Genomic DNA, 18,971 nt, shown 5'->3' with positions numbered 1-18,971 from the left:
AGTCTTGGCCCTAGAGTGTTCCAACAGGAGGTCAGATGTTACCAACAGTGCTGTGGAATTCAAAGAGGAACAAATGGAGGGCAAAAGAGAGAAATGTGTCAAGAGGATGGTATATCAAGCCAACTTTTGTCAGGACCGCCTTTCATCTGGAAATCAATGTCCTCATATGCAAATCCAGAATAGGTCTCTACAGTCACCTATGGACCCACCGCCAAGATTTTACACTTGGAGGCCAATCATACTTTGCCGCGAGAGATAGCCAATGATGATTATGATTATGATGATGAATACAAAAGGACAGCACTCACCCCAACCCCAGCATGCTATGCAGACCTGCCTCATCAGAGAAATGTTTATGGCTAAGCTGATTTTAAAAAGAAGTCGTCCCCACCCCCAGCCTAGGCTTTCAGAAGTCTTTGGAAAGTTGCTGTTTGATTTGAGCAAACTAGAGAGAACTTTCACCGCTTTCATCACTAAATACAAATAGAAAAACAAATAATCTTGGATCAAGCTAAACCTGGATAGCTTGGGTCCTAATACATAAAACTAAATTGATCTGTCACTTAGTAGGTTTTACCTATTTTTGTTATCCACTTTGGGAGACCAACTAACAAATTACCAATAACTGGGAATCACTTTAGCATTTGAAAATATTCAAAATGAAGTTGACAAAACAATGTATGAATTTTTTAAAAGAACCTTTAAACCATTGGGCATCAAAGGCATTGAAGGATTTATGAATATATTTTCTCAAACAGAATTAAAACAGAGCTTTTGGATTACCATAATTCACACATTTAATATTCAAAGTTTTGTCAGTTAAATTTATGACAGCTCATTATGGATTATTTACTGATCTTAAATAGGAGACAGAGATTAGGTAAAATGCTATCTGCTACTTGACCAAATAGTTAATTATGCAAAAGATTGATGAAGAACTTTATGCAAATTATCCTATGGCCAGATTAATCTGGTATATGATTTAAACTGATGCATTAATCTACTGCTCTTTAAATACAGGACTGCTTTAGTGACATAAGAAAAAGGTTTCTACATTACAATGTATACTGGTTTTATATTTACTTAATAGTTGAAACTCACTACCTTTATCATACTTAAAATTAAAGAAAATACTAAAGACAGTCTGCTACCCCAGCTTCCAGGTTCCTCAAGGAAAAGGTGCACCTTCAAATGCAGTGTGATTGTGCTTTGAGAAAGATAACAAGGAACTTCCAGACTGAGGGCACCTACTATTCACAATTAAAAGGTAGTGAACAGCTATTCTAGGTTTCTGCTGTATCCCCTGCTTATTGTCTGGTTAGAAAAATGCAGAGAAAACCCATATGATCTACATGTTGAACACATTTTAATTTGTAATTCCCATAAACGTTGATGAGTCACACAATGCAATTTGTATGCTCGGGTAAGTTCAGCTCTGTGAATCATCATATACAAAAAGATAAGCATTTTGAAAGAAGGAGATCACAACTGTTATGGGTAACAGCTTCACCTAGGCTTGGCGCATACACAGGTCCAGATCTAGGATTGAACGTTTTGATCGATGAACTGCAATTCCCAGGCTTGTTTGCCAACTTACCACGGTACATATGGGACTCCATGTAGAGACATCCCACTGCATGATTCCCAAGACACCAGAAGATGCTGTCAAGGCAGATATTTCTTCTGTGCCACCACCCACAGTTCCTTAATGGGGCTCTCTTCATTATTATGAGCATGTAATCTGTGAATAATATCTTCCTAATTTAGATCTCATGTCAAACCTTAAACAAAGCTGTCACAATAGAGCATATAGATAGATCAGTCCTCTGACCATATCAACAGTAAAAGACAAAAATAAACACAAATCACTATCCCAGTGGTTCTCAACCTGGGGTCCCCAGATGTTTTTAGCCTACAACTCCCAGAAATCCTAACAGCTGGTAAACTGGCTGGGATTTCTGGGAGTTGTAAGCCCAAAATATCTGGGGACCCCAGGTTGAGAACCACTGCCCTATCCTAATACTCCTGTAATAGTCAGCTAAAATACATTTAAGCACTTAAAACCTGATTAAACTTTGTTTAATACCTAACAACCTGCACATCTACTAATCACTTTGAGAGAGAGTGGATGCCAGCTAGAGTACTATGAAGTTGACTTTATAGGGTAGAACCCAATTGGAGTAAAGCCTTCATTCAGACTCCCTCCATTCCAACCAATCAGTCAATGAGTTCAAATTGATTGGCTGGTGATTCCTCCTTATTCCAGAAGCCCATAAAACAACGGGAGATTCTGGAAAGACGATGGCGGCCTGGTGCCATTACAGCTTGATGCCACGTTGCTCTGCACTATTAAGTAAAAGTCTCATCAAGACATCCATCAGAAAGGAGAAAAAACATAGAAGAGAAAGAGAGGAACATGTTACAGAGAAACAAAAAATACTCCCATATGTTTAATGTTGGAATCAGGGCTGAAAAGATTAAAGAAGACACTACTGATTAAAAAAGAAGGCGGGGGGAGGAGAGAAACACTATTACTTATCTATTCAAAAAAATTATCCTAATTACAGTTGGCCTTCTATATTTGCAGGTTTAACTTTTGTGGCTTTGATTATTCGCAAATTTGCGAATAATTTCTCTCTAAAAATCTTTAAGTGCTCTAGTGTGACTCTTGGTGAGCTTCCACTACATATTGATTGTAGAGTTGTACTGGAGGACCTAAAGATTAGCAAGCTAGGATTGGAGTAAAAACTGCTATGTATACAGAATAGATACATGGGACTCGTTCTCCCAATGACAACCTGTATGAAAAAAAACCCATATAGCTGCCCTTTACTTATAGCAGACACAAACTGATTCGGACTTGTGTGAGGATGTGCTTGCTTTTGTTTTGCATCTCAAGGCATTTCAAGTCCTTCAAGCAATAAGAAAGCTAACATCACTTTCAGATAGTAAGAGAAACTTGCAGATGTAGAATATAAGACGGGCCGAAAATCATTACCAAACTTTTCAGCAAACTAATATGTATGCCCTTTAACTTCAATTCATCACTAACAAGAAATGTTTAGTTTGTTGTTGTTATTGTTATATTTACAACACAGCACATATGCATGTACATAACAACACAGCACACATGCTTCTTCTTCTTCTTATTATTATTATTATTATTATTATTATTACTATTATTATTATTTACTCGCCTTATTGCTTGTGGCAGGATACAACATGATTAAAACAGTGAGATAAAACAAAACACTATTAAAATACATATAACAAATATACACAGAATTAGAATGCCACTCTGGGCAACAGCAACTGGGAGGCAAAAACCCGCGAAACAGCAAGTCCGTGAAAAGTGAATCACAAAGTAGCGAGAGAACATTGTGAAGCAAAACATCTTTTTTCCCATTTTGAAACTTCATGACTTTGGAATCTAAAGAGATACAAATAATCTGTGGGAAACAATTATAAATTTATTCTCAAGTCAACTGTATAAAGAAAAGGGGAGAAGGGAGTGTTATAGTATGGTTGAAACATCTAATGTCCAGCTAGAGAATGTAGCTCAGAAAGCAACAAATGCTGCCTCAATTTCCAACATATAGTTTCTGAAAAAGGCAAATGCCCCAAACTGATGGTATTTGTTACCATATATCTGACATGGGCATGGTCAAACCTTGGCCCTCCAGGTGGTTTGAACTTCAACTCCTGCACTTTTAAAAAATATACATTTGATGATTTACCAATCACAAGATGTCCCGCCCTATTTCCCTTCCCTTTCCACACTATTTCCAAGTATTTTGCTCCAACCTGAAAAGCAAAAGTTTTTTTTTTAAAAAAATGAATGATTAAAAGTGAAATTGGTGTGTATGATTTTGCATACCCTCCTATCTCCAGGATGTTTCCTATTTATCCCCTATTTCTCTACTCTCCCAATTCTTCCATTATTTATTGATTTTTTTTTAAAAAACTCCCTAAAACTTTACCAATATAACAGTACGCTACTGTCCTCAAAACAATCAACAATGCTCCAACAGTTTGTTTGTTTTTTATCTTGGGTTGAGGCTGCAAGATTTAAAGCTTTCCTATACCTGAGTTCTCAATTAACCAAAGGGTAAGAGCATGGAAGTAAATTACTTTTTTCACAAATGTACTGGAGGGTTTTTGAAACCACATTTCCTCATGTTTTTGTTGTATGTTCATTCAGTCACTTTTGACTCTTCGTGACCTCATGGACCAGCCCATGCTAGAGCTCCCTGTCGGCCATGGCCAGCCCCAGCTCCTTCAAGGTTAAGCCAGTCACTTCAAGGATACCATCCATCCATCTTGCCCTTGGTTGGCCTCTTTTTCAGCATCATGATCTTCTCCAAGCTTTCCTATCCTCTCATTATGTGACCAAAGTACTTCATCTTTGCCTTTAATCTCCTAACCTCCAGTAAACACTGGGCTTTATTTCCTGGAGTATAGTCTGGTTTGATCTTCTTGTGGCTGAAGGCACTATGGAATTTTCCTTCAACACCACAGCTCAAATACATCCCTCTTCCTTATGGTCCAGCTCTCACATCCATAGGTTACTATGGGGAATAGCATTGTTTTAACTATGCGGATCTTTGTTGCTAGTGTGATGTCACTACTACTATTTTATCGAGATTGGTCATTGCTCTCCTCCCCAAGAAATAAATGTCTTAAATGTCTTCTGATTTCCTGGCTGCAGTAATTTTCGTGCCTAGAAAAACAAAGTCTGTCGCTGCCTCTACGTTTTCTCCCTCTATTTGTCAGTTATCAATCAATCAGTCTGGTTGCCATAATCTTGGAGGTTTTTTTATGTTTAGCTGCATCCCAGCTTTCGCACTTTCTTCTTTCACTTTGGTTGTAAGGCTCTTCATCTCCTCCTCACTTTAAGCTATCAATGTGGTATCATCTGCATATCTAAGTTGTTAATGTTTCTTCCAGCAATTTTAACTCCAGCCTTAGATTCGTCAAGCCCCACACATCGTATGATGTGTTCTGCATGCAAGTTGAATAGGTAGGGTGAGAGTATACATCCCTGCCATACTCCTTTCCCAATCTTGAAACAGTCTGTTATTTGTGGTCTGTTCTTACTGTTGCTACTTGGTCATTATACAGATTCCTCAGGAGACAGATAAGGTGACATGGCATCCCCATACTATCAAGAACTTGCCACAATTTATTATGATCCACACAGTCAAAGGCTTTAGAATAGTCAATAAAGCAGAAATAGATGTTTTTCTGAAACTTCCTACCTTCCTCAATTATCCACAGGATATTGGCAATTTGGTCTCTCGTTCTTCTGCCTTTTCTAAATCCAGCTTGTACATCTGGCAACTCTCACTCCATGTATTGCTTGAGTCTACATTGCAGGGTCTTGAGCATTACCTTACTGGCATGTGAAATAAGTGCCATTGTATGAAAGTTTGAGCATTCTTTAACATTTCCCTTTTTTGCTATGGGGATATAAGTTGATTTTTTCCTATCTGATGCCATTCCTGTGTTTTCCATATTTGCTGGCATATGGCATGCATCACCGAGACAGCATTTCTGACATACCAGAAAGCAAAGTTGCATAGCAGAATGGTAGCACTATGCTGGCCACAACATGGAGCTCAGCTTCTCCTCCCTAGAAACCTGCATGACTTTGTGCTGGTTCTGAGAAGGACAGGAAACATTAGTTAATGGCTGGCAAGTGGAACTTCAGTGGAACTGCTGAAAGTGTTCACTTAGATCTAGCACTCAAGTATTTAAATAAACTTCCCAGAACCAGGTCCTCAGTCTGTTCAGGACCTTCATCCTATCCACCTTACCTACGTTTTATGTGATTATTTTCTTTGGACGTAATTGTCACAACTTTGATTTAGCTAGCTTGGCATGGGGGGAAAGATCCAGGAATATATTATTTGAGAAGTTGGACGGTCCAACAGATAGTGGGAGAGGGGTCCTTATGAGATTGTGTGAATGTGACTGTGTGAAGAACTGAAAGATGCCCTGCTGGGAAAGTGTTCACTTCATCACTTGCCAGTAACAAGGGAAATCACCAAGTCTAGGTGGCATCCTACAGCTGTCATCTCTAGAGTCACCCAGTAGGTTTTGGACATGGGCCCACTGACCAAGAGGCAGATTGGCTGATGCCTGCATCATGCCTACATCTGGTCTCTTGACCACCTGTATGATATGCTATACTTGCATAAACCAACATCTTTTCTGAAAATTTGCATGCCTCATCTTCTCAAAAGGGCCAAACATGTCTGCAAACACTAACTCCACTTCTTTGATTTCTCTCTTATTGTCAAAAAGAAGGCGTGAAGTTACAGATTGCTGATGTGACATTCAGCTGAGGAATTTAATGAAAGTAGATTACTACAAGCACAGTCCAAACTGCTCCTTTCCAAGGCAGGATCTGAATTGATGTCTTTGGGATGCATCTATAGTAATTACATTTTAATGTTTGGTGTTCCACAAGATTTTAAATTAAGGTATTGTCATAGCCCAAAGATTATTATTAGCTCAAAATTAGGCCCACCAAAAGACATCACGAATTGTACCTCAACAGGCCCAAAATCCTAATTGTGTAAGAATCTTCTGAAAAGCAGAAAAAGGGCAGAAATGAATTTTAAAGATGGGGGGGGGGACAATAGAATAATTTAATGAAGACGGATAAGATTAAGTTCAGCTGAGCAGAAGAATAAACAGATAATAAAATGGGATGGCAGCATGTGGGGGGGGGGGAATGAAAAATTAAGTATGAACGTAATACATTCTCTAGTTCACATCCTTTCATTATTATCTGTCTCCATATATGGAACATTGTTTTCATATATGGAGAACATTGTTTTCATCCATATATGCAGAACATTGTTTTCATCCATTTTGACATATGAATACAGAAAACACACACATATATATACCTATATATAGATAAAGACTTAGTAAGATACGTACATACATATATAGCACTTAAGAGATGATACGCATGCTCAGGGTCAAGTGAACACCATATCAACGTTTTAGTTACCGGTCTAATGTAAAGAATATCCATTATGCTGTTAAATTTTTGGGAAAAATTTCTGAATGAAAGAAAATGGCAGAACAGAGTATTATAAAAGAAAATGAAGGGAAGGCTCCATCTTCCTGATGCCTATTTTACCACAGAACAAAGTAATGTTGTTTTTCTGAAGTTCATTCCTTTCTTCTCAATCCAAAGGTCAAATGGTCAAGGAAGAAGGATTAAGAAGATACAACTTTATGCAGCAGATGGGAACAGTTCATTCCTTGAAATGGTACAAATCTGTGTCATGTGTGAAGGAAAAGGTGACATTAATTGGATCAAGAAATAGTACGATTGGGAGACTGCTACATCTGCTAGCAGATAGGTAAAAAAAATGGATATAAGGCAACAAAGTCTTTCTTTTCAAAAAGTGCCAATCTTTTCTCAGGATTCTTTTTTTGTTATAACAAGATTCATTTTTTACAATCCGAGTACTTTGCATCAGGTATTAAAATAACTTTTCCAACGCAGGAGTCATCATTCTTGATCTGTATGTGACTATTAGATATAATCACAAAGTAACAAAGTTTCTTTAGCTTTTACATATATTTATGTTACAATTTTAAATTTAAAACGAGTGATGAAAATATTTATCTCACTAATGATTCAAAGTAAGTCTTATTTTAGTCACAAAAGGCTATTTCATTTCCAAAAGAATCAATGACTTGCAAAAGATTCTGGTAGACTATCAAGGTTAGGCACAAAACCCATCAAGGTATCTCCTTTGATGTCGCAATGACCAGTTCCACAGATTAGCTGTTGCTGTTAAATGGTATCATTCATGTATAAGTCTACAATTTTTTTGGGTTTTTTAATTTAAAAAAACAATTCTGGGGACCTAAAAGAAGCACTGCTTCTGGGCTTTTCTGAAGGCTTAAGTGGGAAATTGGTGGTGGCAGCTAGGGGTGGGTGACCCCTTAAGGCAGTGCTAGTGATTTCTTCTTTCCACAGAATGACCCTCAGCTAATCCAAAGGTCATATCCAAATCAATAATTTTAGTTGCAAAAATCTATATGTTAACTAAATAATATCTTTAAAAGAGTAAATCTGAACCTGGAAATGTATGTGAATTTTTGTAGAACTTTTAGAATGTTATAAGATAAAGGAAAAGGGTTTCTCCTGACATTAAGTCCAGTCGTGTCTGACTCTGGGGGTTGGTGCTCATCTCCATTTCTAAGGCGAAGAGTTGGCGTTGTCCGTAGATACCGCCAAGGTCATGTGGCCAGCATGACTGCATGGAGTGCCATTACCTTCCTGCCAGAGAAGTACTTATTGATCTACTCATATTTGCAGTATCACAAAATATTGATACGTTTTTTAGTACATTCAAGAATGACCTTAATTATTTTAGTTCCAAAAATTGAACAGTTTCTACTGTCTTTTCAAAATTCTCATGTGGAAATATCCTGAAGGTACCAGATCCCATCTGATCTTGAAAGTTAAGCAGGGTCAGCCCTGGTTATACTTGGACAGAAGTCTACCAATGAATGCTATAAGCTATATTTCAGAGAAAGTAACTGATAAAACCATATCTGTAGATTCCTTGAAACTTGTGCTTTTGCCGTAAATTGACAGGCAACTTGAAGGAATCTGAACACACTGAGAACTTTATTAAGTTTTTTTATCATCCAATGTAATATGAAGATTTTTTTAAAAACCCAGACAAACATCCATCTTTGGAAATGAGCTGTTACCTCAGAACCCCAATCCATGGATTAGCTTGTGCATGGCAAGGGATTGAACTGGATGGCCCTTGTGGCCTCTTCCAGCTCTATGATACGATGATTCCATGAGTTGGTTCTATTGGAACAAGCAACATTAATAATTTAAAATGTTATCCAGGTTAAAAGTAACTGTTGTAGAAACTATAGGGGAAAAAAGAGTCACACAAAATGGCTCTCATCATGTCAATGTGAGAGGCCTTATACTACACACACAATTCATCCAAAAAGATATTGAATAGTGAATGTGATATTTTATATCATACCTTCTAAAACTTAATAGCCAATGCCATATCATGCAATTTTCCTGCTTCTTGGCAGGGGGTTGGACTGGATGGCCCACAAGGTCTCTTCCAACTCTATGATTCTATGATTCTATCTTCCCACGCAAGCCACCTTACTCAGTGCATCAAGTTTACATACAAAGCCATGTACTTCCAGAATATTTTGAGAAACCTTATTTGTAATATTTTAATATCAACACTGTAAGAAACTAATGCTCATTTCAAAAATACAACATGCATCATGAAATTGTAATACAAAATATTGAACCAGGATCTGCTCACTTCATAAACTAGGAAATAGAGGCCCAAACTTTGTCATCCTCTGCTTGTCCTCCCCAGTTTCACTGTTGACAGTTGGTCCTTTTAAATTGAAATCTGACCCATGTGAGATATGAGTCTACAAGTCTAGCTTATCAATGGGAACAGTAGGGCAGTACTTTTGAATTCTCTCCAGTAGTTGCCCCCCTCTCCCAACCAAGTGCTATAAATTTGTGTCTTGGGCTGTTGTACAAGGAGCACTGCAGCACTAGGTATTCCAAGGATTCCGCAGCTCATGTTCACATTGGTACCAATGTTCATCCAAGGGGATCCCATTGAATTGACATTAGCAGTAATGTGACAACCATTTAACCAATCAACAAGCCCACCTCTTGACCCCACCCCAATAAATTATTAGAATACTAGAACGAACTGGTTAAACATATGTAAATTCTCCTTATTATATTGTCATGACAATGATAGTCAAGCAGAAATGAAAAAATGACAGCTTTAATATTATCAATGTGTTCGGTAATGGTATATTAAAATTTTAATGCTCTGCAATTAATTAAAAACTACATAGCAGCAGGAAAAGATATACTGGACTTCACAGAGACAAGACTGATGAATACAACTTAATCAGCTCTTGAGTGCTGGTCTGAAGTAAAATAATGGGCTCAATATATATATTATTTCAATAATACTGCAAACTACCACAAATGCCACCCTCTACTGTGAGTTCAAACCACCAGGAAGATCATATACAAAAAAGCAAAGACTAGAGAGAGTAAGAAGTAGCCATTCCAAAGTCAATCATAATCTGTGCAATGAAGAACACTGAATGAATAATTAAATACTTATGTCTAAATGATTACAAACAAGCTGGACTAAACTCTTGAGTTCCATGGATTCTAATGGGACTTCTTCAAGTGTTGCATCCACTGCATGCATGTAACCAGCAGAAAAATTCAGAGCTTTGAGTTAATTTTACTTAAGCTTTATATACATTAATTATTTCGAATAATATTGATAAGGAAGTATGCCATATCCATAATGTCTTCCACGTAACTAGTAAAAACACAAATGAATTTGATCAATATCTCAGTTTGGGCGTTGCAGGTAAAAGAAAGCTATGAAAATTGATATACAATAGGATACTACCTCAATGACAAAAACGATCCTAACTTTCCAAAAGCATCCATTTCTTATATCAAACATATATTAAATATATTCCTTTCCTCTTTAACCAACACATGGCAAGGAACGCAAACTAAATTGTAATAGCATGTCTTCTACTTACTTAATTAAAAAAAACCTGATATTAAGTAACTGGAATGCACGACTTTCATAAGAGAAAACAATAAAATAGGTTTTTAAAAATAAGGAATACTATTGCAATAGTCTACTAACTGCAATGAAGGATGCCAACATATCTAGATTGTTCTGTCAAGAAAGGAAAAAAGGATCCACACACAAAACATGCATGGCGGTTGAAGGACAGAACCAGGGATGCTTATTTCAGTACAAAATTATTCAAGCCATTCTAATGCATTCTGATAAAACAATTATTTTCCCATTTAAAAACGTATGCTTTTAATTTTATAACATCTTTCTTCAGGCCTTTTAGAGCACATACATTTTGAATAATGAATTACACCAAGATAACCGCATGATAAATGCAAGCATCATCATGATGAACCGTTTTTTTTTTAAATCTAACTAATAAAGATAATTTTCCATGCTGACAGTGCACATTTCATCCATACGTTTGAGGAATCAAATGCTACCACAGCTGGGGGTTATTCTAGCAAATGGCTTCCAACAGTGACCATAAAGATGGAAGGGGCGTGTGTGTATATTTACAGACGTGTGTATGTATATGCACACGTATGTATGCATTTCATACACACATAGGGTAATTTTACAGATTCATCTATACAAATTCATATCTAATGTAAATCAACAAAAAATTTAAAGCGTTACATCAGATATATTCAATCAACCACATGCATAATGACAAAAACAGGGGAAACGCTAAGAAATCGTGTGAAAACTCAAGTACAAGTAATTTCTGGGCTGCCTGCAGAGATAGAAATGGGGAAAAATCCATATGAATAACTTATATATTTAATACAGATTTACCCAGAGGGGGGAGGAAAGGGTTATTGTAGATAATGGGGGAGGCAGAAATACCTTTTCCACCCTTAAATCCATCATGAAAGAAAATGAGACAAGATTATAAATAAGAGGCCAAGTTATTGAACACCATGGGAGTCTTAATCTGGCTACCTGTGGTTTTTTGCAGTTAAAGCCCTTTTTTTTCAGTACTAGCAAGGGGAGGGAGCGGTAGGGGGAAAAAAGACAAAAACAAAATTGTGCTTATATGCCAGTTTTGCAAATGACTAATAGCATGCATTAACAAATACATTTGAAAACAGGAAATACTATTTTTTTTAAAAAAAATAGGGAAGCTTATATATTTTAAATGCTGGTGATCATTACCTGCGCATCTCGTTTCCTGCATTCCTGACTTTTATTGTCGTACTCTGTCATGGCAGCCCGAAGCTGTTTTTCTAGTTTCTCAATGTCTCGTTCATGGTCTCGAACCAGGCAATCCTTTTCTGTGTTATGCTGTTGGAATAGGTGCGTCTTCTCCTGTTCATGCTCCAGCTTCAGCTCTACTATCTGATTGGACAATGAAGGGTACAGTTCATCAATAGAACATCCCTGTCGTCATGACAACTCATCTTACAGCTTAATTTTTCTCCCCCCACAATTTCATCAAGTTGGTTTTATCATTATTTTTACGTCATTCTTACCTCACCTTTCTTTTTTTTAAAAAAAAAAATCTTTGTATTGGGAACAAGAAATATCTTCCGATTAATTTCGTTATGCGTGACAACTAGGCAAATCCCGTACATTTTAAAACCTAACGTATTGGTACAAGTCTCGGGACACTGGGGGGCGGGGGGGATTTTGTATCCTGCTGCTGGTATCCAGCAGAGATACAGATTAAAAAATGGTTAAATCAGTCTCTTCTGTTTTTCACGCGTGCACACACACACAAAAGCTTCAGCTAAATCTTGCAAAGATTTCGTTATGATTTCTCCAAAACGAAAAATGGATAGAGGAATGTATCGAGGTTCTTCTCGTCCGAGAAGAAGAAAAAATATAGCTATAAAAAAACACCATTATTTTGTTGTCGGCTACGGTACCACCAACATAAACAGATGTACGTGTTTCAGAAGGGCACCTGCTGTGCTGCAAGCTTGCGCCATGATTTCATAAGAAGCCTTCTATTCTCAGGAAGGATCCTTTCCCAGTCCACAGCACACTGGATACGATGACCTTGGCCAGTCTTAGCCTCTCCCTGCTACACTGAATGGCAGCCTGAGACCAAGGGCCTGGTTGCCGCAGCTTTGATACTAATCCTCCCAGGCTGAGCACAATGGCACCCTACCTGGCCTGCACACTATAGCCAGCTAGGCTGCCTTTGAAGCAGGTGATGAATAGGGGACTGCAGGAAGCCAGCTTTCCTAGTGAACTCCAGGCCACACAGCTGCTAAGAACAGTCACTTGGATTTTTCTTCAGTTTTGGTGGATTTCAGGAGAAGAAAAAGAAACCGCTGTTATCGAGAATATGTTGGTTATATTCAGCGTGAGAATCCCTCTTCCTCTTCTTCTTCTTGTTCAAAAAAAGAGAAAGCAAACAGTAGGAGTCTGCTCAGAATCGATCTTGTTTGTGCGAGGAAAGCGGGCAGGCACCTTATCTTAAAGTGATAGCATTCATTTTTTAAAACATCCATTCTCTGTCCTTGTCAGCTGTGCCATGATTTTGGCCGTGTAGTTTTAATTCTGGGTTCGTAATTGGCTGTCATGCAGATTTTGAATGCTATGATGAAAAGATTTTTTTTCCTCCCCGTCATTTTATAACTAATAATGGCGGGGGGAGGGGCATTTCCAATCTTACAAGAGGAAACATACTGTGCAAAACATGATTTAAAAAAACAAAACATGGTGCAATTATTGCTAAAAAATAAAAAAAGCATTAGCTATCGTGACCTCACATGGAATTATGAACCCTACTGTTCCCATTGATAAGCTAGAATTACTTCAAATCAAAGCTTAAATTACTTTTTTTATTACCACTCCCTCCCATTTCATAGATAGTTTGGACAGTGGACATGCTTGTTGGAGGATTCTGGAAGTTGTAGTTCAAATCAGTTTTGATCTAATATCCTTAGGCCCAAAGCAACTTGCATTGAAAAACGTTTTCTTAATATGATGCCCTATGACGTAAAATCAATCCAAAGATCACAACAAATCAAGACATTCCTCAGTGTTTTGAAATATGTTGTAGAAATATAATACAAGTGAAGCATGTCTTAACTAACACCACTGTTTTCAGTTTCTCAACTAAATTTGATTGACTTTTCAATCTTGTACTACATAGTCACCTCAAATTGTTTGAATGAACCATGAAATATGCCTGCTGGTGAGTCCTTGAAACAAGAAGAGAAAGTTCAGAGGAAAACCCATTTTACTAAATGCCTAGTTGGAGAACCCCATGAATTAAAGGAATCCAAAAGCAGAAAAGCAGAAAAAGAGTTAAGGTTTGCACAGTCTGAGAACAGACATGGATTCCAAGCTGAGGAGTCCCCACTTACAAATAAATGACAGCACTGAACTGCATGGCAGAATGATATTTTGCAGTTACTGACATCACTAGTATGGGAACTGAACCTTCAAATCATATATAGGATATTATCCCTAACATTAGAGGTTGATTATAAAAACTAAAACATATTATTATCCATCACTTTTAGAGACTATTAGATGCCATCTATGGACCACCCTACCCCTAGTCATTCCAGCATGTATGAGGAAATGTTTTTGTTTTTAAATACGAGGAAATGATGAAAAGCTGAGGACACTGCCTATCATCTTTTTTATTAGCTTAGAAGTTCTAACTTTTCTTATCTACGTGCTTATATGCACTCCTTCTTTTTCCAGCAAACAGAAGGGAAGAACAACACTGCTGGACTTTTAAGTACTTTCCAGGAATCTGAAAACAGAAGAAGTGGTTGCTAAATATTTATTCAGGCCCCCCAGATTGTTTTTAAGACAAAGAGCTCTATGTTGGCAGACAGGGTGTTACTAACTTTGCCCATGAGGCTACATTTAAAACAAACAAACAAATAATGAAAACAAAGAATACATTGTACAAAGAAGCTAAATGTACCTTATCCAAAATGCTTGGGACCAGAAGTATTTTGTATTACAGCCAGTCCCAGATTATGAGCAAGGTAGCTTCAGTAGGTTAAGTTGAATTAGTATATAGATTGGAACAGTACATTTCAACGGTACAGTAACTCCAGCTGTATCTATATCTATATCTAATAATAATAATAATAATAATAATAATAATAATCTTTATTTATACCCCGCCACCATCTCCCCAATGGGGACTCGGAGCAGCTTACATGAGGCCAAGCCCAGACAACAATTACATAAAAAAACCCGAAAACACAAACAACAAACAACAACAACGTAATTACATAAAACATATCTAGATCTATATCTATCTATCTATACACACATACGTATGTATGTATATATGTATGTATGTGCGTATGTTTTGGATAGCATAGGATAGGGTTAACATCCATGTAACATTTGTTTTGCAGTTTGTGCCCCTGTTCAGAAGATTTCGCCTCGTTTTCTGTGACAATTAGATTATTAAAGTTTGGATTGTCGTGGGATCAAAGATTGGTGATAAAGTTTCAGTGGAGATATTTTTTCTCATGATAACCCACTCAGGAGTGAATTTCCCTTCTGAAGGGTAGATTTCCTTACACTTCCTATTGTCTCACCCCCATTCTTAATTGGAAGTCACATGCAAGTTAGATGTCTGTAACCTAGGGACTGCCTTTACATAAATGATCTATCTTTGAGATTAAATTCATTTATGCTTCATAAACACCTTATACATATAACCCAATGGTAATTTTATACAGACAATTTTTTAACAATTTTCAGTATGAAACAATGTTTGCACAGATAATTTTGGAATTGGAAATGAGTGGGATTTTGAAATTTTGGGTAACAGATACTCAACTTGTATTACAATAATAACTAACTAAAGCAAGAGATAAATTAATGTTACAAAATAGAGAATATTTTGAAATGACCATTGATATATCACAAAAAGGAAATATATTCAAGGTCCTATTAAGAGAATGCAAATGGGCCAACAAAGTTTCCTGTTACATCCATCCTTTCACTATTTTGAACCCAAACAATATTTGGATATGTTGGAAGAAACAAGAATGCACACATAATATCTCGAAAGTAAAAACAGACATATCTAAAGAACTTGGAAGTGAAGAGCACATAAAGAAAATCAGGGCACAATCACAGGAGTGCAAAATACATCTTATCCATTATTTTTCAGATATCCCTAAACATGAATACACTTATAATCATAATGTCTACTTAGAGACTGCTTCAATGTAGCCAGTGTAACTTACTCTCAAGGAAGTGTATAGAGGTTGCAGGCAGCCTTTGTTATGCTTTGGGGGGCTCAGTTACAAAAGCTCTCCTGAATGCTGTGTGTGTTTGTATGTGTGTTCTTGATCATTCAGTACAATTTGGATTGATCATTCCTAACGGCTTAACTACATAAAACTCCAGCAAAGGACCGTTGCTTTGTCATGGTGCTGGAGCTTGAGCATCTCCATGATGCCATGAGCAAAACCATGAAGGGACACCTAAGACGGGAAGTTCATGGCAGAGAGGTCACACTAAATACAATCCCTGGGAAAGGTAATGGCAACCCACCCCAGTATTCTTGCCATGAAAACTAAATGGATCAGTACAACCAAAGATATGTTGATATACCGTCGGAAGATGGGACTCCCAGGTCAGAAGATGGTCAAAATGCTACTGGGGAGGAACAGATGATAGCTCCAGATGTGATGATATAGCTATCTCAAAGTCAAAAGGACGGCAAGTGGCCGACAGCACTGGAGGTGAGTGACAAATCTGATGTTCTAAAGATTAACACACCATAGGAATGTAAGCTCTATGAGACAGGGCAAATGTGATGTGGTTATTGCTAAGATGTCAAAGATGTGAGAGCTGGACCATAAGGAAGGCTGAGCGAAGGAAGACAGATGCTTTTGAACTGTGGTGTTGGAGGAAAATTCTGAGACTGCCTGATTGCGGACAATTGGGCTAGACATTCTCAAAGGCTTGTTTAAACACCCAAGTTTTCAGATCCATATGGAAGGACGACAGTGTGGGGACCTGCCTAATCTCTGTGGGGAGGGCATCTCAAAGCCAGATGGTGATAACCAAGAAGGCCCTTTCCCTCATCTTCACCAACCACACTTTTGCAGTGATGGGACTGAGAGGAAGGCCTCTCCAACAGATTTAAAGTTCGAGCAGGTACATGGTGGGGTGGGGGGCTGCAGGCATGAAGATAAACAGGGCCTGAACCATTATTCTTGCATCTTTAATTAAATATAATACTAGCTCTTAAAAAAACAGTTTGACATACTTTAATAAGCAAATCAGTCTCTAACTTTATTCAAAAAATCTCAAAACTGTTTCACTTTCTTTTTAAATGTGTGTGTGTATATGTTTCAAAATATTTACACATAAATTTCAAAATCCCATTGTTCTTATAATGATAAAATGTTGCTTTTTCATAACCAATATGCTTTTTTAAAAAATCACATTAACAGGAATTTTACAGGGATGTGTTGAAAACGGAATGCTTTATTTTAACAATCAATTATTTCCTATCTATCTATCTATCTATCTATCTATCTATCTATCTGTCTGTCTGTCTGTCTGTCTATCTGTCTATCTGTTTATCTATCTATGTGTTTAGATATAGATATGTCTAAAAACAGTATCTAATGGTGGACTTCTACTGGTGGAATAGCATCTTCTAGTGGATCTAAGATTATAATCATATCCTGCTCCATAATGCAACTGATTGTGAGCCCAGAAAGTCATATTTGAAAGTCTCAAACTTTTCAGTGTGGAGAAATTGGGGAAATTGGGGAGGGAGAAGAAAGTTCTTCCAGGAGAACAGTAGATTAAGCTGTAAGAATGTTCCCCCCAAGTATAAAACTTCTGAAACAACCATCCAAATTAAAATAATCTTTTATGAATGTTACATAAAAATATCAGCTTACAATTTTTCTTTCAACATCAACAGAAAAAAAATCGCTTTATAATATAATTGTCTTTCAGTAGTTGATATTCAAAAGAAGCTTTTAAGTCTCTCTTTCTTTTAGTAGTCATTTTTTGCAAAAGGGAAAATTAATAGTGCTGTCCTTCAAACCACTGTATTTGTTGTAACATGCAATGCCATTTTAAACGTGGAATACCCAAGACTATTTGCTCTCATAAACAGCATTACACTTTATCCTTGTTTTAATATTCCAAAAATACAATTACTAACTTTCTAGCATTCATAAAGAGACATTTAGAAAAAGAAAAAAAGCTAAATGTTTTGTAATATATTCTGTTATTACATTGATCTTATGTTTTAAACCAGAGGTCCCCAAACTAAGGCCTGAGGGCCGGATACGGCCCTCCAAGGTCATTTACCCGGCCCTCGCTCAGGGTCAACCTAAGTCTGAAATGACTTGAAAGCACACAACAACAACAACAACAACACTACTACTACTTGTAGTATTTGTAGTACTACTACTACAAATAAGATATGTGCAGTGCGCATAGGAATTCATTCATGTTTTTTTTTCAAATTATAATCCAGCCCTCCAACAGTTTGCGAGACTGTGACCTGGCCCTCTGTTTTAAAAGTTTGAGGACCCCTGTTTTAAACATATACCATTTTGCAAATTGTTTTGAGATTTATCGTATTTAGTATAAATGGTTCTTATCACATATGTATTGCTAAGTAACCAGCAGTCTCAACTAACAGACTTCTGAAGCTGTATCTTCTTACTTAATAAAAATGACAGATCATCTAATTATTAATAAATATCTCATATCCCACAGTCAGTCAATGGGGTCAATCTCAACATCAGAAAGAGAGTAGCCCTTCATTCCTTTCTCTCAATCACATCTGTGATCCTCCAAATCTGCATCCATAGTGTACTAAATGCTATAACATATGATATGGCATATGAGGAGTACAACAAGATGAATCTTCTTGCCGTTTATCTGATAGTAGTCATTCTGGACACTTTTATTCATTAATCGGTCACATAAAGCACTATATGATCTCCATATAAACTTATTTTATATTCTCTAATTTTAACTTCAATTCTCTTGACTTACTAGAAATCAAAGAATTGCTAAAGCAAATGAAGCCAGAGATTCTATCAGTTTTGCAGATAGCTGTTACTCTATGGAACTCCATGGTTTTGCATTGATGTGGCATTGAGGGCTGTGCGATGGTGGAGGAATGGGTGTGTTGTGTTTTGTGATGTGTGCTGGGGAAAGCATTGAATTCCTTTGTGCAATAGTACAATGACAATAACGCTATTCTATCCTATTCTATTCTAATGGCATCATTCATTAGATGTTGTTGTTCTGTGCCTTCAAGTCATTTCTGATTTATGCCAGCCCTGAGGCCAACCTATCATAGGGTTATCTTGGTCAGACCTT

The 18,971-nt window shown here is 37.1% G+C and overlaps 1 protein-coding gene across 3 annotated transcripts in view; it reads right to left on the bottom strand.

The window, feature by feature from the left end:
• CEP112 (centrosomal protein 112) overlaps window positions 1-18,971 on the bottom strand; it is a 308,982-nt gene that overhangs the window by 175,418 nt on the left and 114,593 nt on the right. For all 3 annotated transcript variants that reach the window (XM_060763065.2, XM_060763067.2, XM_060763066.2), the window contains one exon: window positions 11,823-12,005. In XM_060763065.2, the coding sequence (XP_060619048.2) occupies window positions 11,823-12,005 (183 nt within the window). The remainder of the gene's footprint in view (window positions 1-11,822; window positions 12,006-18,971) is intronic.

The sequence above is a fragment of the Anolis sagrei genome, chromosome 2 (assembly GCF_037176765.1).
Source record: "Anolis sagrei isolate rAnoSag1 chromosome 2, rAnoSag1.mat, whole genome shotgun sequence".
NCBI classification, from domain to species: domain Eukaryota; kingdom Metazoa; phylum Chordata; class Lepidosauria; order Squamata; family Dactyloidae; genus Anolis; species Anolis sagrei.
Note: the sequence above shows the minus strand (reverse complement) of the source record. Positions and strands in the feature narration are given on the sequence as shown.